At 40.2% G+C, this 26,192-nt stretch overlaps 1 protein-coding gene across 5 annotated transcripts in view; it reads left to right on the forward strand.

Moving 5' to 3' along the window:
• Window positions 1-26,192, forward strand: part of LOC111148024 (Meis homeobox 1) — a 134,111-nt gene that overhangs the window by 101,771 nt on the left and 6,148 nt on the right. For all 5 annotated transcript variants that reach the window (XM_022504370.1, XM_022504374.1, XM_022504373.1 and 2 more), the window contains one exon: window positions 8,070-8,146. In XM_022504370.1, the coding sequence (XP_022360078.1) occupies window positions 8,070-8,146 (77 nt within the window). The remainder of the gene's footprint in view (window positions 1-8,069; window positions 8,147-26,192) is intronic.

The following is a 26,192-nucleotide window of genomic DNA, read 5'->3' on the forward strand; positions in this document are numbered from 1 at the left end:
GTTATCATTACTACTTCTACTACTCTTACTAATACTACTGAGCTATTATTAACAAAATCCCTTTGGGTGGATGCTGGGGGGAACATGTGGGATAAGGTTCTGGGGAATTACCTTTCACCGTGGGGCTTTGACTCTGCCCCTTGATGCTTGCCTCTGGGGCAGAAGCAGTGGGCCTGCAGGTGGGGTGGTGTGTAGGAGAACAGCAGCTCTCTCCTGGGTTCAAGGCTGTTCAAGCGCAGAGGAACATTCAGTCACTGCTCACCACAGTTAAGAACTTAGTTCATGCTCCATTATAATATGTGTTTGGCTCTAAAACATAGCTTAAAATAGGGAATGGAGACTGGGAAATAAACACGTGTGGGAGCACAGCCAAGTGGAAAAACTCAGGCTAGGGCAGACCTGGCCCCGGACCTAAGTACCTGAGAGCTGGCATGCATTTAGTTTTTGACTTCGCCAAATCTCAACTTCCTCATCTGTAAAATGGAACCAAGCATAGTCCCTACTCGCAAGGGTCACCAAGAGCACAGACAATAACACATGTAATGTGTTTGTCCTACTGACAAATGTAAGAGTTCAAATGAGCTATGATTTTAAGTGATTCCAAGGGGGCACAAAAGTGAAGCATGACTTTTCTCCCTCATCCCCAACCCTGAGTCCCTATTCCTTTCTCCTTTCACCCTGTTTTTCCTCTTGGCCTTTTTTTTTTTTTTTTTTTTTTGACACACAGAGAGAGAGAGATCACAAGCAGGCAGAGGGGCAGACAGTGAGAGAGAGAAGCAGGCTCTGTGCCAAGCAGAGAGCCTGACTCGGGGCTCAATCCCAAGACCCTGGGATCATGACCTGAGCCAAAGGCAGAGGCTTAACCCACTGAGCCACTCAGGCACGCCCCTCTTGGCCTTTTTGTGTTTCCTTTTATAACCATGGTCTTCTACTAAGAGAATCAATATTCAGGGAGTTCATTAATAATCATAACTGTTCAAAAATAATTTTAGCATTCTTCATGAATTTTAATACTTTTAGGAGGAGGCTATAAGTAATTGCTAATTTACAGTCTAAATTTTGTGCTTTAATGCATATACTTAAAATCCACCCATACCATATGTATAGAACTAATAGAGAATAGATCTAAAACATAGTCATTGTTCTGGAATTGCAAGCACCTTTAAAAAAATCCCCAACGTGAGGGACTATGAAGTCCCTTGTATAAGTATTCGGTTTTTTTATTTAGTGTTTTTATTTTATATTTATTTGATATTTACAAGAAATTAAAAGGTCAGGGAGATGAACCAGGCAAGGTTGTGTAGACTTGCCCACTTATAATTGATTATAAAACAATGTTTTCACTGCCGTGTATTAGAAAGATAGTCTCATTAGTGCAAAAGTAAAGATCGCTGTGAAATATTACCCAGTGTTGAATTTTTCCTTCCACGCTCCTGTCATTTTCATGTGGTAAGATCAAGTTTGGAGATTCCTACCTGACTTCCCTACTTGCATAACTCCACCAGCAACGTCTTCTAACTGCTGCTGGAGAGACAAGGGATCAGAGGGGTTGTCTGGAAAACGGCTTGACGAGGCTTCAGAAAAAGCAAGTGCGAGCAATCAATGAAGCACATTTAATCGGAGCAACTAGGCAATCCAGGAGCGTTGGTGGAGAATTAAAAAGCAGGTCGAAGTCCTGTGACTTCACTGATGATGCTCCAAACATTCTTGGCTTCCTAGCCAGTACCGACAGCGCCGTCCTTCTTTTGATTCCAGCATGAGTGAGGGTGTGGACTCCACTGCTCTGCATTCAGGCTGTTCTTCCACCGGCGGTGCCCTGCTTTTGTAATGCAAATGGGAGGCACAAAGTGTCTCTTTGATAATGTGCAGTCAAAAGACAAAAAAGCATTCACTGAAACAGTAAAACTAATTCATAAAGCTGAAAGACAATAGGGAAGCATGATGGATTTTTTTTAAAGGAAAAAAGTATCCTAGATCAATGTAATTGTCACAGTGTAAGCTATGCATAGCCAACGCATAAGGGGAAAATGGCTGCAAGTTTAAAGTGGGAGAAGTTTTCGTAGGCAAGAAAAAAATTACACTAAACAAATATAAATATATTTGGCTAGCAAGTTTCTGCTTGTCTTACGAGAGGACCGATATAAGGCTAGTTATTTAACTTGAGATCCACGATATTCCCTTAGTGTCAAAAAATCTGTAGAAGTTTGCAAAGAACCCAGAGATCTAATGGTTAAAAGCCATATGGTGGCTTTTTTTTCTTTTTTTTTTTTTTTTTTACTTTAAAGGGAGTATCTATCTCTCCATCACATACCAGAGTTTAGCTCAAGGTCAACTTATATTAATGCATTAAACTTAGCTGTGGAGGAGGCAGAGGGCTGGAGGAAGAAGGATAAAAGAAGTTCCGAAATTGTTCTTCCAACATATTCAGCCAAGCAACAGAACATTGCCTTGATAAGGGATATATTGGACAGTTGCCATAATTCCTCCTGTTAGATCAGCTCCCACGGTACCTATTCCCATACCTTTTAAAGTATAGCATGTAACATTTTGCTTGAAAATTGCTTCCACCTCTATTGCTTTGTTATAGCTGTTTTGCAGTTTCGGTATAGAGGCAGTTCTGTGTCACAAGAAATTACTAATCTGAGGCTTGAGAAGGGGCAGCGTAGCCTTCCATTATCTCACCAGTGAGCTCTGTACAGGATTATTTTCAAATTTTCTGCTGCCATTACAATGTGCTGTTAGAGTGGGCAAGGCAGGGAGGGAGGGAACGTTATTGAAACTTGGTTACCAGGGTAGATAAGATAAAGTTCATCACTGTCTTGGCATCCACATTTGCAGCCAGGGGTGGAAAATTTGATGAAAGGCGTACATTTGGTCAAGGATATCGTTAAGATATAAGACTGGACATTTTCCATCTGTGTGTACTGAAGAGTTTTTTCCTTTGGTCATGGGTGCTCATTGGAAACGGTCTCCTTGATTGTTTAAGTAAATAAGTTTTCTTCCCATGTACTGTAAACTTGTAAATACCGGATAACCGACCTCAGCACCCCCCTCCCGTCCCAACCTCAGGAAATAAAATTGGAATTGTGCAGAGATAACTTTCTTTAGCACGTTGCCATTTTCTTTCTGTCGCCTTCTATTCTTTGGGGCTGATAAAATGACAGTCCCGACTTCACTTTTATGTAGGCTATTTTTAGATTTTCTTCAGACATTCTTTAACCATTTCTCTCACGCAGGCCACATACTCCAGGGATCATTTTATTCTTTGATGGGGTTATTAAGCAATCACTGCCGTACTAGGTCATTACTAGAAGTCGCACTTCAGAGCCAGAAACACAGGAAGAGGGACAAACGGTTTCTCTTTCAGCAGAAGACTTATCCTGGGAAGGAGAAGTCAGGGCGTTGATTACAGAAATCAGGATGATCGGGCTGCGAGTTATTCCCCGCGGTTGGGGTTCCCCTGCCCCCAAGCCACTGCTTTTCCCATGGAGTCCAGCATCCCTTCTCTCCCAGTGGAGCCAGCCTCATGCATGTGTGCAGGTTTAGTGCTGGAAGGGAGGGTCAGCTTTACCCTGACATAATCACTCTTTTATGGCCCTCACTCATTCCTGAGGTGTTAATGCAGATCAAATGGGAAACACTCGGGAAAGAAGGCTTGGAGCTACTGCCCGCCTCGCTGTCCCGTCTCAATCGTTAATTCTGATTGTAAGATCTAAAGGTAATTTTGTTTGCTCTCTTAATGCGTTGCAGTTCTCCCAGTGGCCCCTGCATATCCTTTCTCAAATTCCCATCTTGATCAATTGTTTGCAAATAATTAAGCTTTTAAGAGATAATGGCATGAGGCTAATGTACACAACAAAGGCGAGGTCTCCTGTCACTACCTATTGGACTGTGGTCAAATTTGCTTTGATATCCCAAAGTGATTAGGTTGATTGGTGTAGCTGGCAAGGGCGACCCATCTTCCCTTCATAAGAACCTCCTGATCTTCCTTAAAGCGGTGTCCTTGCCATGAATAGCAGAAGTGTTCTGGAGAAGGGCAAGGGGTGACCTAGGTTCTTGGTTGCAGTGGTTTGGAAGGAAGCTCCCATTCTCTTCCTCACATGGCACTTCTCTTTATCTCTTTTGTAAAATGATGTCTACCTTTGCCCCTCTAATGGCCTCACCAGCCCTGCGGGCAAAACACAACAGGATTTCGAATGTTTTTACAGCAGCCTTGCTCGTGGCATGTTGGGTTTTTGTCAAGTCGGTTTTTTTTTTTTTTTTTTTAAGTCTACAAAGGAATAACTCATACTGTCCACAAAAAGCTTATTTAGGAAAGATGTATAGGATTTAAGATATTTAAAGATACTGGATTTCAGTTAAAAGCTTGCTTCTTTGTGAATTTTTGGCTGACTGTGGATTAGCTACCTGAAGTCACGGCTTTCATGTGATTCTAGCAATTATGGTTGGGTGTGTGTGTGTGTGTGTGTGTGAGTGTGTGTGTGTATGTGTGTGTTTTCTGGGAATTAAAAGTTTGTGGGACATGCAGGCCAAGAACTATGAGAAAAAGAAAAAAATTCGTCTCCCTGCCATAGACAAAGGTTTAGGGAATTTTGTTGACACCTTTCCCTTCCCCCCCACCTCCAACAATGACCAGATTATTGTGACATTTAATTTCATCTGGGCTCATTCATTTCTATTAAAAAAAATATATCCTGAATGACTGAAAATTGTTTAATGGAGACAGAGTGCTGGGTCTCCATAGCTTGAGGCTGCCTAGCAATTATGCTGCATGAAATTAGACACAGTTTGTTCCAATTACTTAAAATCAGATCACATGAAAAGTGACAGAAGGAAAAAAGGCTGGAACTTTCTCATTTTATGATATTTAAATTATGAAATCAGAAACTGTGTGATGTGAAGAAACAACCTAAATTTGCACTGAAATTTTGAGGGCCATCGATTGCTCTTTGAAGCTGTAATGATTCAGGTAATTTTAATGATCCAGAGAGAATTTTCCTGACACCACCTGCATAAATAAAATGTGAGTTCCATTTGCTTTGTAAGAATGGTTGTGAAACTTACTCACAAACAGGCATGCAAAAATACTCTTGAAAACACAGCACAAATAAATGACTGTGACCATTCTCAATTTTCAAAGTAACTAAAGGAAGGTAAATGGCATAAATATTAATTTTTATCCAGTTCTGGTCATCATATTAAGACACAACTAACAAGACAGGGCAAAAGGTATTGCCATCAGGCTATAGTGAAGAGAGACTGGTGACATATTTATTAATTCTATTGAAAATCACTGAGCTTTCCACAGGACCTAAGAAACCATAAGCAAATTACAGAAGATTGGAGATGACTTGTGTACACGGGTCTACAGCTTTGTATGGCAAGGAGTGCCAACCGCTTGGATGCCAAAATTTGCGTTTTTCAAAATCAGGCTTAGAATGTGTAAAGAATTGCAAGCCTGGGTAACCTTTAACTTTGAGGGTTCCTAAACTCCACATGACAAAATTGAGGATTCAAAAAATTGTCCCATGTTTGGGACATAATCATTGAGCGGCAGCGTAATTTATACAATTTAATAGGGTCGTGTGTACCTTATATACAATCCTTCGACCACTGTAGACATAGAACTTCTATATATCAAACCCAAATTCAGTATCTGTTCATAGGATAAGAGGTTCGTGTGGCAGGAGCGTTGTGCGGCAGGAGCTAGGTTTTTTAACCTTAGGGTGGAGAACTGCTTTTAACTCATGAGATTGTGCCTGGGATGCCTGGCATTATTTTGAGTAGGGGGATTGTAACCTATGATCTCAGCCTATTAGGAAGTTTACATACTTACTTGAGAAGAATGGATTGACATCACTGTTGCAAATGAAGTCAGGAAAATAGCTTTGTGGATCTCCAGTAGGGTTGTTTATCCCTCCTGTGGGCTGTTGAAAGAAACTTTATTATACGTTTCCATGTTGCATCTAAGTGGAGAGTATCTGTGTGTCGGGGCAGGACGTAGCCTCCTTCTTGCTTCACAGATATTTACTGATCTCCTGTTGCGTGCCTGACTGGGCTTTGAGAATGGTGAAGGAGAAAGTCACGGACTTTGGTGTTGTTAGGTGAGTGAGAGGAGGTGCACCCACACAAGGCAGCTCATCAGAGCAGGTGTATCGGAGAGCCATGCTTTGCCATCAGGGAAGAAGGAAAAGCCTGATGTGAGAACAGTAAGGTGGGCTGCTGGACAAATGGATAGGTGAGGCTTGGCCTTTGGTCTGAGATGAGAAAGTGACCCTGCAGAGTCAAGGTTGGTGTGTCGAAAGAACAAAAAGGAGGACTGTGTGGCTGGACAGAGGGGTGGGACGGGGGTGAAGAGAAAGCCACCAAGTCTGAGAGGTGGGCAGAGCTGGATGGTGGCATGCCTTACAGGCCATAGGAAGCAGTCTGGAGGTTTTGGAGCGAGCACAAGAATGAAGATTCTAAGAGGCATTTGGCACATCCCTCATCATGGTGAGGCTTTGACACTGGAAGGGAAGCAGGAAATATCGCAGAGTTTTGTGGCTGCTGACCATGTCTTTCCCTAGCCAGTTTCCTCACCTGTAAGACAGGAGGGACGATAGATTCCATTTATGTCCCTCAAAGGGATATAATGGGGATTAATCACCATCCTGTCTGTAATATACTTGGAGCTCTTTAGAGAAAGGCACTATATTCCATGAAAGCAAAGCCTTATTCTAATTGTGTATTTATTGATTAAGTGACAATCAAAGACAATGCTTATGGGAAAAATTGCTACATCTCTGCTCTCCGCAAACGAATCCCACGTGTACAGATATAGAACATATTTAAACTTACATATAAGAGCATTAAAGTGGTCATTAACGAGCCTTCTTAGCATCTAATCAGACATTATTAATGAGATTAAAAGCTATGTTAATTAACATTCAATAGACCAGAATTTACTTTCCAATGGCACAGGTAGTTAAATTGAGAGTTGAGGGTGCCCTTTCTCATTCATAAGGGAGTAGAGCATTGACTGGCAGAACAATTCTTATCTTGGGAGAATTTATTGGGATGCAGTGTTTCAAGCTGGTCAGTGTGTCCATAGATAGTTACCATGTCCCAGGATTTAGAAATGTGTATTTCAGATTTAGATAGAGTTCATTACCGGACAAAAAGTGCTTGTGCCAAAACTAATTTCAGTAGAATTCCAAACATTCTTTCAAGAGGGTATGAATTTCATTTTATTATCTAATCCCGTAATACTTTTTTATCCACTCTAACTCATGAAGAACATGGCCGGGCTTGTTCTTAGCATGCAAAATATGCTGGTCTTTGACCTTGTATTGGCCTGTGTTCAGAATCCCAGCATGTGTTGACATTCAGATATGGAAACCAACTTCAGTTGAATGTCATTTGTTTGCATTACAGAAGAGCTACAATGATTAGTGGTTAAAAAAAAAATACACGCACTTTAATTTTGATATTTGCATCTGGCACTATAGTGTTTTGGAGGGAAAAATGTCATGCTAGCAAAATGTTTAACTGCTGGGGACCTGAACTAAGGTGGTTGGTCCAAATGGTTCAGCTTTAGAAGTCCATGGTTCTGTGAAAGTATTACGTCAAGGTGATACGCTTTCATATCATCAAAAAGAGCTTGTCTTTATTTTAATCCTATAAAGTACAGTGAAGATCATACTAAACTTTCTGTGTTTGCAACAAATAAACCTTTAAAGGATAAACTCAGTATCAAGGTTCTGCAAGTATCCTAAGTAGCTATTTATACACTCCACTAATCTTTGTAATTGGCTTGTCTTTTACTGCCATTAATTAGATGATGTAGTATTCCATTAATAAGAGTGACACACCTCAGCATTTTTACCTTTAATTATAGACTTCACTAGACACTTAGGCTATTGACAAAATAGCCTAAATATTGCCTGATGTACACACACATTTTTTTTTACAGAGCGTATGTGTTTATTATTGAATCTGTAGCCCCTAGCTTTGCACCTGACACGTGATACGCACAACACTATCTGCCCCAAATATATGTGCGCACATCTATCTCGTTTGTTCTCTTTCAGCACCCTTACCCTTCCGAAGAACAGAAAAAGCAGCTGGCACAAGACACGGGACTCACCATCCTACAAGTGAACAATTGGTAAGTAATTTGGCTTTGTGATTACTCACAATCTGCTTCCCGCTCTGGCCACCTGCAGCTACTGTTCTGCATTGAGAAGACACACCAGGTTGTTGCTGTTTCCCCTGATGGCTTGTGGATCCAAAGTGAAAGTAAAAGGTTGACTGATAGGTGAGAGCATTTGCTAGCATGGAAACCACTGCCCCCAACATTGCATTGTTTTTCATTGCCTTTAAAATTGACAAATTTTAGGTGTGGTACTACTGTTTAGTTCATGTTCATTGTGGTTCCATAAATGGCTCCTCCTGCCACCCCGAGGATAACTGATAGAGCGATATCACCCTGTTTTCTATGGAACAAGAAAATCCACTGTCACATACGAATAACCGGTTATTTTGCTAGGGCTGAGCATTCAAGGATAGTCTCCCGTTTCCTCCTACCTCCCATCCATGGAAAAAGAGAAATTATTTATGTTTCCACTTTGAAGCTATTCAAAACCTGCTGTATCTCTGGCCTGTGCAATACTGTTGCTAAATAAATGTGTGAATTCCTGATTTGGGGGAAGCAGAGATTCCGTACCAAGTACCAGCCAACAATATTCTGACAATGTGCAGCGGTATGGCAACGAGGCTTTGGGAAAGTATGATTTATTACCCTTTGTGAGTGTGCTGAAAGCCAGGTTCATGTAATCACCCAGAGCTAGTGTCATATTTGAAGGGTATCGAAATCCAATATCCTCTCAAACTAAGTGTATCTAATTAATTGTCCTAATATTTTTAGATTAGTGTTTATGATGGGAAACCTTATCCTCTTTGAAGTAAAATCCAGAAAAGGCCCACAGCCTGGTTGGGGAAAGGGGAGAACTGGGAATGCCAGTTTGCAGACAGAAGTATTTCTTTCTGTTCAATAAGTGTCAAAGATTAATATTGCAGAATCTCTGATTACATGGCCTAATCCATTTTGGTGAATAAATTTGTTCTTGATGTCCACTGCACCTACATTAACAGACCCTTCTCTGTTAGAGAGCCTGGGAGCCTTTGGGAGAGATTCCAGATATATTAAAGCCCATTACAGAAAATGTAATTTCTGTCAATATAATCCCATGTATTCTTCAATTTAGTATTTTAGAGATAACAAGCTACTTACAATATATTTGCCTTTGGAGGATTAATTCACAAAGTGCACTATCTGCAAGACACAGACAGACTCACATAAGCATTGCTTGTAAGGGTTATCAATTTCTATGACCTTACCGCAGCCTTGGGAGATCAATTTTTGCAGCCCTTTAGTCAAGTAGATGGGGAGCCAACAGAAGCCGTACTCTACCGAAATGTCTTGCTAGGAGTGTGTCCCTGCCTAGGGTTTTTGTTTGCCTAGTCGTGCCTGCTGTTGTATCTTAATTTCCAAGACTGTTGATACTATATATTTGAACTTGGGCTTCAGGTCCTCGTGGGCAATGTTTATAGAGTAGACCTTCAATTTTGCATGCATGTCTGAATTCAGATGCATTTTCAAGGTTAAACTGATGACGCAATTTTAATACAACAGAGGCTGCACAATGTTATGTCCCTGGGAAACGTTCCCGTTTGAGGGCCAAGGAGTGGCAGGGCGAACTCTAATTAAGGAAGGCGAAAGAACGGCCGCTCAGGTGATCTGTCACACGCGCCATCTCTCTTCCTCTGCAGTGTCGCTAGCAAACACCTTCTACAGACATTGTCACCAGAGAACGAATCCCGAGACAACTTGCCCGCCACAGGTGGGCGAACTTCAGGGCTATTTCCCTGTGGCTGCATGGGCAGGCAGGCAGGCATGCCTGGGACACCGAACAGTAGGCAGTTGTCACTTTCCCAGATTCTATGTGGTGACCCTAAAGTGATTTCCTCAGTTTTGCAAGTAGAGGAGGAAAGAGGGACCTTTAAAAAGTTCTAATACTTTTCAGAGTTATATGCTGTCTATATATATATACTTACTGTCCACCTCACATTGACACTCAGTGGTGCACAGATACCTAAACATGTCACTTCTGGTTCTGGGGGCTGTGAACACTGTTGTGTTCTCCACGGGCCCTGCGACTGTGCCTGTGTCTCCCGACTCCTGTGCGCAGTCCCAGGTGGCTTTGGCTCGCACTTCATTGTTTGGTACTTGGCAACTCTTTCAGCTCTGACAACTCTGTGGTAGAGAATTTCCCTCAAGTTAATAAAAATTGTCAGAGAGATTGTTTCTCCTAAGTTTGGTGAATAATGACATCCCCGTGTTCGAGTTGAGATTCTAAGGGTTTCTTAATTTTCTTCCAAACCTTCAACTTTTAAGGAGCTGATCATAGATTTTTTTTTTTTGGCTTTGAGTAGGAAGTAGGTTGCAAAAATGGGGAAACCCAGATGGTATTGTATGAAAACCAAAGATGTCAGAGCAGCTTGAATTGTGGCCTCCTTGAAGACTGAAAGCAGCATAACCACTAAAGGCTTTTCATTTTACTTTACCATAATACAGCATTACACAAAGCTTTCTTGAGAGCTTGTAAACGTTTTTTCCTGTATTGAGCATCAAGCCCAAGTTCCTTCTTTCTGGAAATCCTAATTAAAAGAAAATCCTCATTAGTATTTTAACATTTCCCCTTCACTTCATTTAGCCACAACATTAAAAAATGGGTGTCTTCCCTCTTGGATTTCTTAAAACTTGTTAACACACATGTACATTTTGTATGAACTATGAGTCACTGTTGAAGAGATTTAACAAAATGCTGAAGGGCAGGTTGGGTGTAGATCAGTCGTAATTATTGGCAGCAACATCGTGTATCGAAATGCACAATATGAAAGTGAAAAATATAAACTCATCTAGTTGTGAGCTTGTCTTAGAAATGCTGGCCGATGCAGCTTTCGGTTAGGTTTTGACTGAAACCTAGATGAGCAAAGTTTGGTGTGTTGCAATGGCTCTTTTCATCCCGTCACTGAACTGATCTCCCCTCTCTCTCATTGCCATGAGTGATACAAACTCCCTGTCTTGGCTAGCCAAGACCAAAGCAGATGGGATCTGGGGAGAGAGGAGACAATAGGGAGAATTTAAACGGAAAACAACAAGACAGATTTGATTAATTAAAAGAAAATTTGGATTAAGAGAAATAACTCTTGTAACTCTTATGTTTGATCTACGTGTCAGGATGAAAACAGGGAGGAGGCATCTTAAAATGGTTGCTATTAGTGCTTATAGGTACTGGGCCCAGGGATGGAATGTGAAATTTATTAGATGAGACATTGTAGGACAAATCTCCGCCAACAGATTTTTTTTGAGAATTGAGACAATGAGGCAAATAATTTGGGTGAAAATATTTTTACGTTAATTGTAGAAGTATCTGAGGCAACTGCATGTTTTTCAAAAATCAACTTCCCTAACTCATTGCCTAAGCATTTATTTCCCTCTAGCATGCCACGGTAGACCTAGACTTCAAAGCACAGTGATTTTTAAAAATATAATATGTGCTATACATTCACGTATTCTTCTTTCTTTGCTTTCTCCTTCCCAATTATGATTTGATCCCAACATGAGAACTAATAGCATTTGCGACTTTGGCCTTTTTGTTTTTCCATTGTTGTTGTGGCTGTGAAAATTACTTCTGTAACATCACCCACGAAAACATATTACTACCATGTTGAATGTTTTAGTCATTTAAGCAGAAACTTCTTAAATTTTGAGATGGTTATTTAGATCTTTAATTATTTAGGTAGAACTTGGAAGAAAACACACACTCGCATACACACACAGAGTCAATACTTGGTTCTTTTTTTTCTACTGAATACACCAACTTAATTTTTTTTTTTTGGAAATGCGGGTGTAGAATGGCCTTCCTCCTCTGTTTTCACAGCAGTGCTGCAGAGCTGGGCCTTCCATATGATGCAGACCTGTGCCTGTGGTTGTGTGTTACTTGCTGGGTGCCTCAGACAACATTCTGCCTCAGCAGAGTTCTAGCCTAGAGTGTATTGAATAAATTTTACAGTTTCTTTGTTTACTACTACTCATCCAAACACTTTCCCATCAAGCCCTAATGTTAAATGATTATTTCTTTATGCTCTGAGAAGGCAATGTGGAACTTAGGTGCAAAGTATATAGTGTATGTGAAATGTGGTCTGTATGCGGAAAGAAAAATCACTCTCCCCATCAGTTGGATGCATAAAATTCCAGGGAGCATCCTAATATCCGAGGTGACACTTTTTACAGAACTATCACAGCTCTACCGTTCTCAAATTTAGTACATAGACCAGATTTTCCTAGTTACTTCATTTACTGCCTTCAAAACTGCAAAGCATTCAGGCATCACTTCCCATTTATTACCAGTGGCGGGGGGGTATGTTATCCTTAGAGATTTATGCCACTGGCAGGTAAAAATGTAAACTTATTTTTAAAAAATGGGATCTCCCTTATAATAAACAGATTCAACTGTTAAAGGTCAGGTTTCTTTCTGAGTTATGGCAATAATGTAGCAAATACTTTTATAAGTAATCAAAGATTCTATAAATATAGGTACCTGTGTAGATGTAAATGTTAAAACATTCACAAATTATCCTTTCAACTTCTGTGATCTAAAAATCAATAGGGGGTCACAGGGTTTCATAGAATTGCTCTGCTTTTTCTTCCAACATAATTTAATAATACATTTTACAGATGTTGTTTAAACATTAGGCACAGATTGTTTTGTCAATAAAGCTAAACAGAGGCATGACACAACAGCAAGGAAAACAGATGTAAAAAACAGTGCAAGAAGCACTGGGTCATTTGTTTGCTATTCAACTGCAAAATGAAAGTGCAGGGTGTATAGTGATTTTCCTGGCCTAGAAATCACCTAGGGATGGAACAACTTCACACACAAAAGATAATTTTATTAAGCAGGTGGTTTGACTTTTTCCCTTGAGGATTTCTGTGTAACCTACATCTAAGGTAGACTTCCTAACTGATCAGCGGAGTAACAGGTGCAATGTTCTCGAAAGAAGGAAGAGAAGCAGGAGAAACAGAAGTAGGCTGACTCTCCAGCATCTTTCAGAGTGGGTTGTAGTTCTCCAAGCTGCTGTTAATTGCTATGCTTTTCACCTTGAGTGTCAATTCCAATAATATTACCTTTACGGGTGCTGACTGTGGGCTTAGATTATAGCAATCAGTAATACTCACTAGATAAAATACTGTCTAGTTGCTCATAAGAAAAATATTGAAATCAGTCAAAAAAATGTTTAGCTTGCATATTGCCTGAGACAGAGCTGGCGCGGTGCCAGGCAGGCAGGGTATTATTAGGAAAGCTGAGCAAATAGCTCGCAGGGAAAAGAGCTGTGAATTTAGAAACCTTCAGGTATTGTCATGTCAGAGAGTTTTAGGAGTTCAACAGGGACGCTGCTTTTGTCTGCAGATTCTAAAAATTTCCAGCAAACAGTCCTCTTTGAAAATGACTCTGCAGTCTGTTAAGTATACTTTGTTGTAAGTTTGACACAATGAGTTTACTCAGAGCTCCCTCCCCCCGCCATGTGTGAAATCACGCCGTGAATCCCACGAAAGGCAGAAAGGGGTCCCGGAGGACTTGGTGTCAGGCCACTGCGCAGGTCAGAAAACCCTGTCCCTTCCACCATGGGGCCCTAAGTCTCCCTGAGAAAAGAAATAGAAAGATAGGGGACGAAGGAAGGTGGATTTGAAAGTCCAAATACCATTCGGTATTACTGCTGTTTCTCCTCCAGTCCGCAAAGACAGTTTCTGAGTTTTCCAGGACAACACAGGAGTGTGATGCCCGAAGTTGGGGGAAGGGGGTTTGTCGATCTGGGCAAGTACTTCAGGATCCCGTGGGGCTGGGGTTCAAGTGAGGCCCAGGGCAGAGCGAGGAGGGAGGCCGAGGTATCCAGCGGGAGCCCAGCGGAGCCCGGCGTTTCTGAATGTCCGTGATCCCTTTCAAGGCTGTGAAACCAGTGGTTCGTGGTTGACTTTGAACAGGTCCTGAATGCAGGACTTGTTTCGAGTCCTAATCAAGCTAGATTTGTTGCTTTCGGTGTCTTGGCACAATGGTCTGGTCAGAGAAGTGGAAGCAACTCCCTATGTGTCATGCACGCCGGCAGGACCGGATTCTCACTCACCTGCAGACAGCGTGGGGAGTGAGGGGGCTGAGAGGCTAACGTGTCAAGGGAGAAGAGCTGGCACCCACAGGTGGCTAAGGAGCCCACTCTCCTGTGAGCCTCCTGACAATGTACAGTTTACACAGGGCCAGTGAGGGAGGCAGTATGCAAGAGAAAGAACACGTTGAGCCCAAACGTTTCAGCTGTCTTCCCCACTCCTCACCAGTTAGACCTGTGTCCTTGGTAGAGTCATTCTGTCTCCATGGGCAGCAGCTCCCGCTGCTGAAATGAATAGGGAGGACCCATTGGTGGGACTTCACACCTCTTCCAGCTCTCCTGTTCGAGACGGTGTGATCACTGCGAACCAAAGAGAAGCAAGGCGATTGCTCTGAACCTGCCTCTGATCCCAGCTTTAAACCAGGAGTGGGAAAAAACCCAGGTCCTCTGATAGAGAGACAAACGGGGAAATTAATTTAAAAAGTTGCTACTTTCCTTCATCTTAAATAAGCAAATCAAGCACTGTAAAGTAAAAACTGGATGAAATTAAATATTATCACACGACATGAAAAACATGGGTGCTGTCATTTTAGGATTCATAATAAAGATAAATCAGTTGTTTTTAGCAGTGTGCTATGAGTCTGTGAAGGGCATGACAGATAATAGGCTTGAAATTTCTGAAGTTATTGTACAGCAAAATTTGTTTTTTCCTCAGGCGTTCAATCTTTTTCTCTGGTAATTTTGTACATGACAAACTTTTTAGTGGGTGCATTAATAATCTATAAGTAATGGGTTGTCAGGTGTCAGTTAGATAAGATTAAAAGACTGTTTAAGCATTATCCATTTGCTTCTTTGCATGAGTTTTATAGGTCAGGAGAAATAACTTTTTGAGTTGTGGTTGTATGTGCCTGGTGCCCCCCCCCCCCCGCCTGGCCCCCCCATGTGGCTCTGCTCCAAGTATGCACGGAAGAACGGTATTACATGACATAAATCCTACATGTAGGAACAGATTGGAAACTCACACTATGTAAATCAAGGGGACAAACGTCTCAGCTGTCTTCTGTAAACTTGTTTCAGTGTTTCAAATGTTGCTCTTTATCGTCTCAAAGGCAACTCTGTAAGGGGAAAGGGCCTCAGCTGAGAGGGACCCTGAAGCCTAAGACATTCGGAGTTTCCTAGCAAGTCAGGTTTAGGTCTATTCTTGTCAAATCTGTCTTAAGTGTGTTTACATACAGTTTGCCTTTCTGGTATTTTCTGCTTGCACAGACCTGATCTCCACCTATTTTGTGTCAACAGTTACTGAGGCTGGTGCTGGGTGATTACCCAGTGAGCACCGAAGCCCCACCGAGCTGTGCCCACAGAGACCCCTCTCCTCTCTTACCTCATCATCCTGCTTCAGGCTGCACCCGCCTAAAACAAACAACGTTTCTGAGTGGTTAAAAAATCCGCCTGAAATATTTTAAAAAATGGGGCAAATGTTGGCTCCTTGTTGAATAAATGATTTTCTCAAAAATGGAGTGAAGCCAGGGTTGGGGGGTGCAGGGGAGGAAACGTTTCTGCGGGTAAACGTCCTCTTGGATTCGGCCCACATCGCTCCAGTGTGTGAACACACCCAGAGTTTTGCGTGGATGCCTACGTTTCTGTGTTGCTTCTTTCTTAATTTTTAAGGGGAAAGGGAACATTAAAAAACCAACCAGCCACATAAACAGTGACCTCCAACAGCACGGATGCTTGTATCTTTGGCAAAAGAGGGCTCTCCCTTTCATGGCCCCGTGTAGTCATTGATATTTTCCTTTTTATTTCCATTCTTATGAAGCTTTTAAGCCCGACCCATTAGCATGGGAAATAATGAATGCTATCTGGCTCTTGACACCTGAACAATAACAAATAAACAAAAAAACCTTAATCTGGTGCCATTCTTGAGAGCTCTTCTTTTCCTCTTTACCCTCTTAACCAATGTGACTAAAGGACCTAATGCCTCACAAGATTAGATCTGATCATTGAAGAAGGGAAAAAAACATTTGCTTTCCCGAACGCAACTTTTTCAGGCCAATGGGGATTATCAGTCTTGGGTGAATTTCCTGTCATTGGGGAGATCTGGCTTACTATTGATAACATCGCTCTATTTTAAGAATCATATATTGCCTTGGGATGGAAGTTAAATGCACAATGATTAAAAATATGTATATTTATGTTTTCTGGTACTTTCTACCCCTGGAATGCTGATTTGAATGTAAATCAGTTGTTTTGAGAGTTGTTGTCCACTTGCAGGGTTTGTTGGCCTATATATCCCTTGAACATCTGCTGTGGTTGACTTTATTTGATCCCTAGTTTGGGTCAGAGTTCATATGTGCTTGGAAAGGGCAGGGAGTAGGGGATGTTGAAAAAGCTAATGGAAAGAATCCTACATGTACAAAGATGTCAGATCTCAGCTCCCACGGCTGGTCACCTGGCAGTCCTGTTTGCAGATAGGAAAGTACAATAGGTTATGGCAGAGATTCCCATCCTTGGGGCCCAGTGGGGGCTGAGAGGGACTGGGGGCCAGAAAAGGCATATCAGAATCATTTTGAGTGAATGTAGTATAAAAAAGCCTGTTGCGAATTAACCTGTGATTTTAGTCATGCTCTTTCTTTTAAGATTCCAAATCACACAGGGCTATGAGATTTTGAAGTTCATCACAAAGGAGCACGGATTAAAATTTTAGGAACATCATGCTGTAGAATGTCAGAGCCCAAGTCCTGGATGGGATTTAAATGCACCATTTGACAGATGGGGCTCAGGGCTTTATAATGTTATGCTGCTAATGAGAGGCAAGGATGGGCCTGGCTCCTTGTTCAGCACCTCTTCTGTGCTTCCCTTATGCATTTATTATTAACAGATTTATTGAGATATAATTCACATACCATGAAATTCGCCCATTTAAAGTGTACAGTTCAGTGGTTTTTAGTATATTCACAGATACTGTGCGACCATCACCATAGTCACTTTTAGAACATTTTTATCATCTGAGAAAGAAACCCTGTAGGGGCACCTCAGTGGCTCAGATGGTTAAGCATCTGACTTTTGATTTTGGCTCAGATCATGATCTTGGGGTGGTGAGATCAAGCCCCTATATCAGGCTCCTCGCTCAGCGGGGAGTCTGCCCAAGATTCTTTCCCCCTCCCATTCTCTTCCACTGCCCCTCCCCCCACTTTCTCTCTCTCTCAAAAAAAAATCTTTAATATATATATGTTATATATATAAAGAAACATTTTGCCTTTTAGCTGTTTCTCCTCCCATAGTTCCATCCCCCATTCTCTGTCTCTGTAGCTCTGCCGATTCAGACATTTCCCATAAAGGCGATCACTGTAAACATGTGGCCTTTGGGGACTGGCTTAAGCTTTCACTTAGCATATTGTTTTCAAGGTTCATGAATGTAGCAGATAGCAATACTACATTCCTCTTTATGGCTGAAGAATGTTCCTTTGGACAGACTGCATTTTGTTTATCCATTCATCAGTTGCTGGGCATTTGGGCTATGCCCACCTTTTGTGGCCATAAGCGTTCGTGTGTGTGTGTTTGTACCATTAGGTATTTTTTAAGAATCATAATGACAGTACCTCAACAGACCCTTGTCTTTGGTTTTAAATGTGCAAGGCTCTTTTCATAGACATTAACTCACGTGCTCATCACGGTTCCAGCACCTCAACACTACTATGATCTCAGAGAAGCGAGCGGCAGTTTTCCCACTCAATTCTCACACCCTTCTCCCTAGATGCCACTCTTACTCTCTCTGTTCTTGGCCAGTGTTTTGACTGTAATTGTGATGAGTGATATTGTTCAAAGAAAAGGATAGCCAGGGCGCCTGGGTGGCTCAGTGGGTTAAAGCCTCTGCCTTTGGCTCAGGTCGTGATCCCAGGGTCCTGGGATCGAGCCCCACATCAGGCTCTCTGCTCAGGAGGGAGCCTGCTTCCCTTCCTCTCTCTCTGCCTGCCTCTCTGTCTACTTGTGATCTCTGTCTATCAAATAAATAAATAAATAATCTTAAAAAAAAAAAAAGAGGAAAAGAAAAGGATAGCCACTCAAGTCAAACACCCAGTCTCCAGATTTCCTCAGTGTGACTTAGACGACCATAAGCATTTCCCCAAGATTTGACAAGTTCCAAGAGGAGGTCATTTTATTAGTTTACTGCCTTCATTTGAAAAATCTTGTCATATATCTCAACTGAGAGATTTTCGCCTTTAAGTATAATTGGTATAATTGGTTCCCTTTTCATTTAAGGTCTGTGGATTACATTTTGATATCCATTACATAGAACTCTGGTTTCAAACTTTATGAATTGAAACAGAAGTTACAGTGAACCTTCTAAGGGATGGAGACAGGCCTCTATTCGAGTCAAGCTTCATTGTGCCATTCTGCAGTCTAACCTGTGATCAGGTGAAAGCGGAAATCAAGCTAAATTTTCAGATCTCCTTCCTTGGCACTCCCTTGGAGTGGAGACTCCAAGGCTGGGACATTTTTGGCTAGTGATGGCTTGGGGAGCTGAGGTCACTAAAGAAGTGATCCTCCAGAAAGGAAGGAGCTCAGAGACACTCCATAAGGGGTACTGGGATTCTGTGACACCTTACGCATGCCAGGGCTGGTCACCATTCTCAGACAAGAGGGTTGCAATTCCAATCACATGGGGGAAGTTTTACATGGAAAAAAAAGTGCATATTTGATCGTTAGAGTGTCCGTACACCCCAACTGCCTGACATATTCATGGTTTATGCCTGTTGTCCAGCATAATTATTAATAGTGTCCATTTACTCTTAAAAGTGTCCAATCTTAAACGATACATTGTGTGGTCATCCTGTTTATAATGGAAATTGGCAGAACATTAAGAACCGTTTTAAGTAAACATATTTATTCTATAATGTTCAAGAGATGCCTAGTTAGATGCAATTTTATTTACTTTTTGTGAATATGGAAAAGTTAGAATTTACCCAAAAAATTGTTCATCTTAAACCAAAGAGACACCCATCTATTCATTGAAGATATTATTATACCTACTTCAGCTTTTTCAATAATGTAAGAGGTTTTGTTATCCTAGATTTCCCTAATGCTTGTTCATTGTGCCAATAATCATTCTAATTCCATATCCCTCAAGCAAGCCACCATTTGTCTTATATTTGTGCAGTTATAGGAACTCAAATTTGGCAAATTGTCACATTTAAGTAAATACTACGTAAATACCATTTTATTAATATGCTTTATATCAAGGGATACTTAAAATATTTTTAACTGTTGGGCATTTCTTATGCTAGTTCTGGCAAGATAGTCCCATAATTTATTCTACTGGGTTTGGAGCTTAGTGCTTTAGTGATCTAGAAAGTCATGGTTAGTAGCAGAAGAAATAGAGATCAGCCACTAAAGGAGTACCCCCTCCCCACTTTAAATTCAAGTCAGACTAAGGGCGCCTGGGTGGCTCAGTGGGTTAAGCCGCTGCCTTCGGCTCAGGTCATGATCTCAGGGTCCTGGGATCGAGTCCCGCATCGGGCTCTCTGCTCAGCAGGGAGCCTGCTTCCCTCTCTCTCTCTCTCTGCCTGCCTCTCTGTCTACTTGTGATCTCTCTCTGTCAAATAAATAAATAAAATCTTTAAAAAAAAAAATTCAAGTCAGACTAAAAGATATAGCAAACTTATATTTTTCTATTTTTAAAAAAATATTGTATTTATTTATTTGACAGAGAGCAACACAGTGAGAGAGGGAACACAAGCAGGGGGAGTAGGAGAGGGAGAAGCAAGCTTCCCGCTGAGCACGGAGCCTGATGTGGGACTCGATCCTAGGACCCTGAGATCATGACCCGAGCCAAAGGCAGATGCTTAACGACTGAGCCACCCAGGTGTCCCAACTTATATTTTTTTAGAATAAAAAATCATTTTATAATTTGCTTTCAATGAAAACTTCCCATTAATATATAATGAAGTGATGAAGTATTTGAAAGTAATTTCAACACTTAATACATGGGTTTGTTATTACTTTGCATTATAATTTTCAGATAATTAGTGATTTTTTTCACTAGTTGCTTTGAAGAAAATTTTATGTGATTAACTTCCTCAGTGGTCTGAGACAACTTCAGCTCTTTCTAGAGTAGTTTCACAAATACCCCCGTCACTGCTAGAGAAAGGGAATCTCCTCAGACTGCTGATTGATGGGCTTATTGTGATTGGAGGAAATTTCACTAATCTGTTTCTAGAAGGGATGGAGAGCAGAACATGTGCTCCCTTCTCCCTTCCTGTCCACTCCCCTCTCCCACCCTCAGACACACAGATGATGGATTGCAGTCCTGGAACTGTTGGATCCGGAGGAGGTTGGGAAACTGGAAAAGGGTGCCAGAAACATGATTTCATAAGGTTTGACTTGAGATTGAGTCAACTTTCTTGAGTGTCTTAAAATCGTGTTTTAAGAAATTATATTTCACAAAGAAAAGGAGTGTGTAAGGCTTGGACCCTGAAGACTGCCAGTTACGGATCATTAAATTCAATAAGTAAATGTAAATCTGAAATGAAGAAATCCAACAAAAGATTTTGAAGTAGAATTTTGTTTGAAAGAACAAAGAGTTATTTGAGAGATAGCTAGAACTCATTCCCTGCAGGGTTTGTTTATAAAACAGGACTTCGAGTTATTAGGAAATGCTGACTTTAAAAATATAAAACACACAGTATATGTAGTTTTATTTAAATGATTGTGATAAAGTTGAAAGAAATACTAGGAAGGAAATTCATGGAATAGAATAAGAAGAAAAAGAATAAATTTCTGGAGTTCGTCAACTAGCTTCCAGTGTGAAATTTTATATTCAAAAAATTTTCACTATTCTTAATTTTATAAAAATATTTATAGAGAATACCTAAATGAAGTATGTATAGATTAAATATTATACTTATTTGCTATTTATTTTTAATTGATAAGGAATAGTACATGTAGAAATCACTGGTATTCTTAAGAATGCATGGTATAAATTTTTACTAAGTATGTACATAGGTATTCCTAATACCTAAATATTAATTAAAGATGACTATAATTAATACTTTAACAAATAGTATAAATATAGAAGGCGTCTTTACTAACATATCCTGCTATTTAATGAAATCTTCTGTTTAATAGCAAGTTGATAATTTTAGCTCCTTGGGCATAGGAGGGTATCGTAAAATGATATTTCTCCATACTTAAATGGGTAGCCACCTTCGTGCTGACTATTCACTAAGCCTGGTTGGCAAGAGACACTATGGGGATGACTGAGAGTCCTGTCATTTAGAAACAATGGCGTTTTGGTTTTCTTGGCTCACTGAGTTGGCTGTGGCGTGCTAAAGTCACACGGTGGGCTGCCCTCAGTCATCAGTAAACTAGTAGGTGGTAAACACTGAGGAAGAGAATTCGTTGAGTAAAGGTGAAAATACTCTTTCTGAAGGGGAGCATGTTATTTTTCCTTAGCATTGTTAGCATTACAGAGAACTTACAAGGAAGACAAAGGGCATAAGAGTAAAGGAAAAGGGCAAGGCTATGTGGAAAATGTTGTCTGTGGTACTGGGAAAATGTACCCTGTGTTTGGTTCTAGTGGATGCCCACTGTGATCTCGCCATCCTTCCTGGTTCTCACAAAGCGGAAACTAAACTTAGCCATCCAGTTTTGTGGGAAGGAACCAGGGCATGGAGTGGAGGATAAGCTAAAGGGCAAAGGTCAACTTCAGAACGCTGTTCTACCAGATCTTAGTCAGAAAACTATTCAGGTATCTAAAGATGGTGAATGAAAAAAGACAGGTAGAATTAGCAGAATGGAAAACAAAACAAAACCAAAACACAAAACTTTAAAGTATGATGATAAATAAGCAGGTTGGGGGCAAGGAGAAGAAAGAATGAAGAAAAACTTCCTGTATTTCTTTTTAGCATAACTCAGGATTCATCTCCCATTCTCCTTGTCTGGTTCCTATTTTAAAAATGAAAGAAATTCAATTTTGAGATGATCCTATGTCTCAGAATTTTTAAGATTTTGCAACCCTTTCAACCTCCCATTCCCTCTTAGTATGGCTCTAGTCCTAAACAAATAACTGGGTAAAAACTGTTTATGTTGACATGGAACAAAGCTATAAGGCCAATCCATTTTCTTGCCATCCTTGGTAAAACAACTTGTTTTGAGAAAGGGAATAGTTTGGTCACGGAAGAAATTCTAATCCATGATGCAATGAAAAAAGGAAAGATAAGAATTCTTTCCCTAATTCAGTCTTTTACCACCTACAGGGTGTCCAGTTCTAAAAAAGTACTTCACAAAAGAACATTGTTTTCAAAGCAAAATAGGATTTATAAAAAAATATATATATATGCTGATGTTTGGGATATAATATGGAAAGGCAACAGGATGTTTCCCAACCTTAAAAATACATTGTATATCTGACAGTGTACATCTAAGTTTCAAGGCCTGTAATGTTTGGACATCAATTGTTTAAAAAAAAAAAAAAACAAACTTTAAACTAACAGACTTTTTAAAGAGGGCTTATTAATATGGAAAAGACTAAAGGTTGTGTATATTTCATGGATATATTTTGTCTTAAACTGTTTTGTGGTTGTTGGAGAATAGATTTTTTTTAATTGGACGTTCGGATTGGAATTTTATCATTCTCGTTTTCTTTTCTCTTCAAAAACATTGTTTCTTCTTATGTTAAAGTTCTAATATATATTTATGTATTCACACATAAATATAGATATATATTTGAACACACACACCACATATGAGCTTAAAATAACTGTTTTACTGATGCTTCTCGAAATGAGTGTTTTAAGAAGGGAATATGTTCATGTAAGTTTGCATAAAAAACCTAAAGGTCCTTTTTTTTTTGATTCAGCGTTTAGAAAATTCTTGAATCTAGAATCTAGAATCTTCCACAATGGAAAGTAAAGGATTCTATCACAAAAGCAGGGAGGATGAGATGCAAGGTCAAAGGGCATTTTAGAAACAAACAGCTGGACCAGTTTATTTAAACAGATACAGGGATGGGGGAACTGACCTCTGTTTGACTTATAGTGGGAGGAGCAAGAATGTCATTTTATTACTTTGCCCAGAAGGAAAATGTTTTTGTATCTGAATTCACCCCGAAGCCATCTAAACACATGGCTTTGCTGTATGTAGCATAATTCCAAAGAGAGTATATAGAAGACAGTCTAGGATAAAATACACTAAATAGAACCAAATGTTGAGATGGTTTTAAAATCGAAGAGATGACATTGTTTCAAAATATAAAATCTTTTGCCATTTACTTAGTTACTTTCAGATAAAGATGTCTGCCATGACCCTAGATAATATTATCAGTGTTTTATGTAAGTATAGGAAGCATAATCCAATAAGATTCTGAGAGTTTACTCTGTGCTATATGTATTGATACTATTCATTATATTCAGCAATTGTTTTAAATTCGCTTTCAAAAGTGAGAAGTTCTCAGCATATTACTAATGTGGTCAGTTTGGACAAAGTGATGAGGGGTTCTGAGATTTTCAGCTTCTTAAATTTTTATTTTATTAAATGCATGGATTCTCACCTTTATATCTACATATCCTATAGGTGGCCTACGTCTGTGTTGTCAATAGCAACAAATTGCAATTGCCACCAAAAGGGAAGAAAGTAGCACCTGGTACCTGAGGCCCCTTAGCTAAAAGGCTGTGATGAGGTATTCATTCTCTACATGGGGACAAGAGCAAGTGTGGACTAATTGCTTTTAATGATGTCCTCTGAAGACCTTTAGAGGCACACAGACAAACCTCTCAATATACTGAGCAGTGGGTACGGCCCAAGTGGTGAGTAGACTCAAAACCCAAGAAGGACTTTCATTCTAGAAGGAACATGTTAAGAATCATGGATGTTTGAGGTGCCTGGGTGGCTCAGTTGCTTAAGAATCTGACTCCTGACTTTGGCTCAGGTCATGATCTCAGGGTGGTGAGATGGAGCCCGCATTGGGCTTTGTGCTGGGCATGGAACCAGCGTAAGATTCTCTCTCCTTCTCCCTCTGCCCCTCTGCTCTGTGCTCTCTCTCTCTCTCTCAAAACAAACAAGCAAGAAAAGGAGTCATGGATATTAAACCTGGAGAGAAGCCTATGGCACATGATGCATGATGGCTATAGTTTAAATATTTGAAGGCCATCCTGAAGAAGTGAGATTAGAATTGTTTAAATTCCCCCAAGGAGTTGTCCTGGTGAAAGGATTTCAGATTGAGTAATGCAGAACCTTCTCATAGTCACCTTCCATAGCTGGAGTGCACTTTCAGGTGAGGTAGCAAGTGCTTTATTAGAAACAATCCAGCAGAGGCTACCTACCTATTTGGTGGGGATATCAGAGAGATGATTCATGTCAGTGACCAACCCAGGTGACAGTGAAAGCCCTTTTCAAACCTGAGGTTTAATTTTTCTACGATTCCTTGGGTTTAATAGTCATAGATTCAAGCCTGAGTTGGTTATTATGAGCTGGTCTTTGGAAATCTGAAAGTATGAGTGTGAAGGAAGCAAGCTTTAGAATACAGATAAGTCACTGAATCTTCTGATGCGCAGCCTTATCTTTGTCCATATGCACGAACAGTACAGTCATCAAAATTCCCAGTCTACAAAGTGTTCAGTCATGCTTATTTCCAGACTCAACAGTAGGGTTGTTGCCAGTGGTGACTGGCTCAAAACCAGCTCATTCTTGGATATCTATTTCGTTCAGAATATTCTAGATGGGTGACACAGTAATGGCCACGCTCTTGTCAGGATGTTGGGGGAAGGGGTGTTCACTACCATTTGCCAGCCGTGTGTCATTCAGCAAGTTATTAACATCCCTTGAGTTACATGCGACCTCAAATAAGTCACTTAATTTCTCTGGGCCTCGGCTTCTCGTCTGTTAAAAAGTGTCCTTCCTATTTTTAGATGAATAGTATAAATCATACCCACAAAATAATGTGTTTTTAAAGGGACTTTTAAAAAATGTTACCAGAGTTCCTTTCCTCTAAAAGCCTACAGACGATAAACAGTACCATAGATAAAGAGCTGGTTTTTTGCTCTTTTACCTATGTTAGTTACTATGAAAATTACTTTTGGTATATGTGGAATATTAATATTAAATAATTTTCTAATTGGTCATGCAGTGAAGGCAGCTAATGAAAAAGCAGATTTTTTTTTCATTTTAATTGGTTATTTCACATGGTGTTTGTGCTACACCTGTGCTTATAATGAGAATGGAGAATTAATCTAACCTTCTGCTCACATGATTCCAATTTTCATGGTTTATACAAGATAATGATAACCTGATTTGCAACACAATTTGTTGTAGATCTATGTTTTAAATATTTTTATTAGCCAGTTCGGGGACTTCATATACAAGAACTGTTAGAATATACATTGCCAATGAGAGTTAGCACTAATGGTGCCCTTTTAGTTAGATTCCAGTTTCATTATTGACTTTAATTACTTTTTGGATAATAAAAACTTAAGGATATAGGATATTGAGAATCTTAAAATGTCGTGAAGCATGTATTTTTTTTTCAAGATTTTATTTATTTATTTGACAGAGAGAGAGAGAGATCACAAGTAGGCAGAGAGGCAGGCACAGAGGCGGGGGAAGCAGGCTCCCCACTGAGCAGAGAGCCCGATGCAGGGCTCCATCCCAGGTCCCTGAGATCATGACCTGGGCTGAAGGCAGAGGCTTAACCCAACTGAGCCACCCAGGCATCCCTGAAGCATGTATTTTTATTTTAAAAACCTGTCCCTCTCTGTTTAGTAATTTTTTAAAAAAACTATTTTCCTTCCTGAATGGACAGACATACAAACTAGAATGCATACTGGACTGTGGGCCCTTTAATCATTATTAAACTTTTCATTGTATTTTTTTATGTGCTGCTCATGTTCTATCTATTCAAATCTGAGTTGATAACTAAAAGCACTTTACTTTTTCAGAATCTAATAGGTCCCACTCACTTTCTGTATTTGACATGTAATTCTTAGCATTTCACAATA

The sequence above is a fragment of the Enhydra lutris genome, unplaced genomic scaffold (genome assembly GCF_002288905.1).
Source record: "Enhydra lutris kenyoni isolate GAN:26980312 unplaced genomic scaffold, ASM228890v2 scaffoldscaffold18, whole genome shotgun sequence".
NCBI lineage: Eukaryota > Metazoa > Chordata > Mammalia > Carnivora > Mustelidae > Enhydra > Enhydra lutris.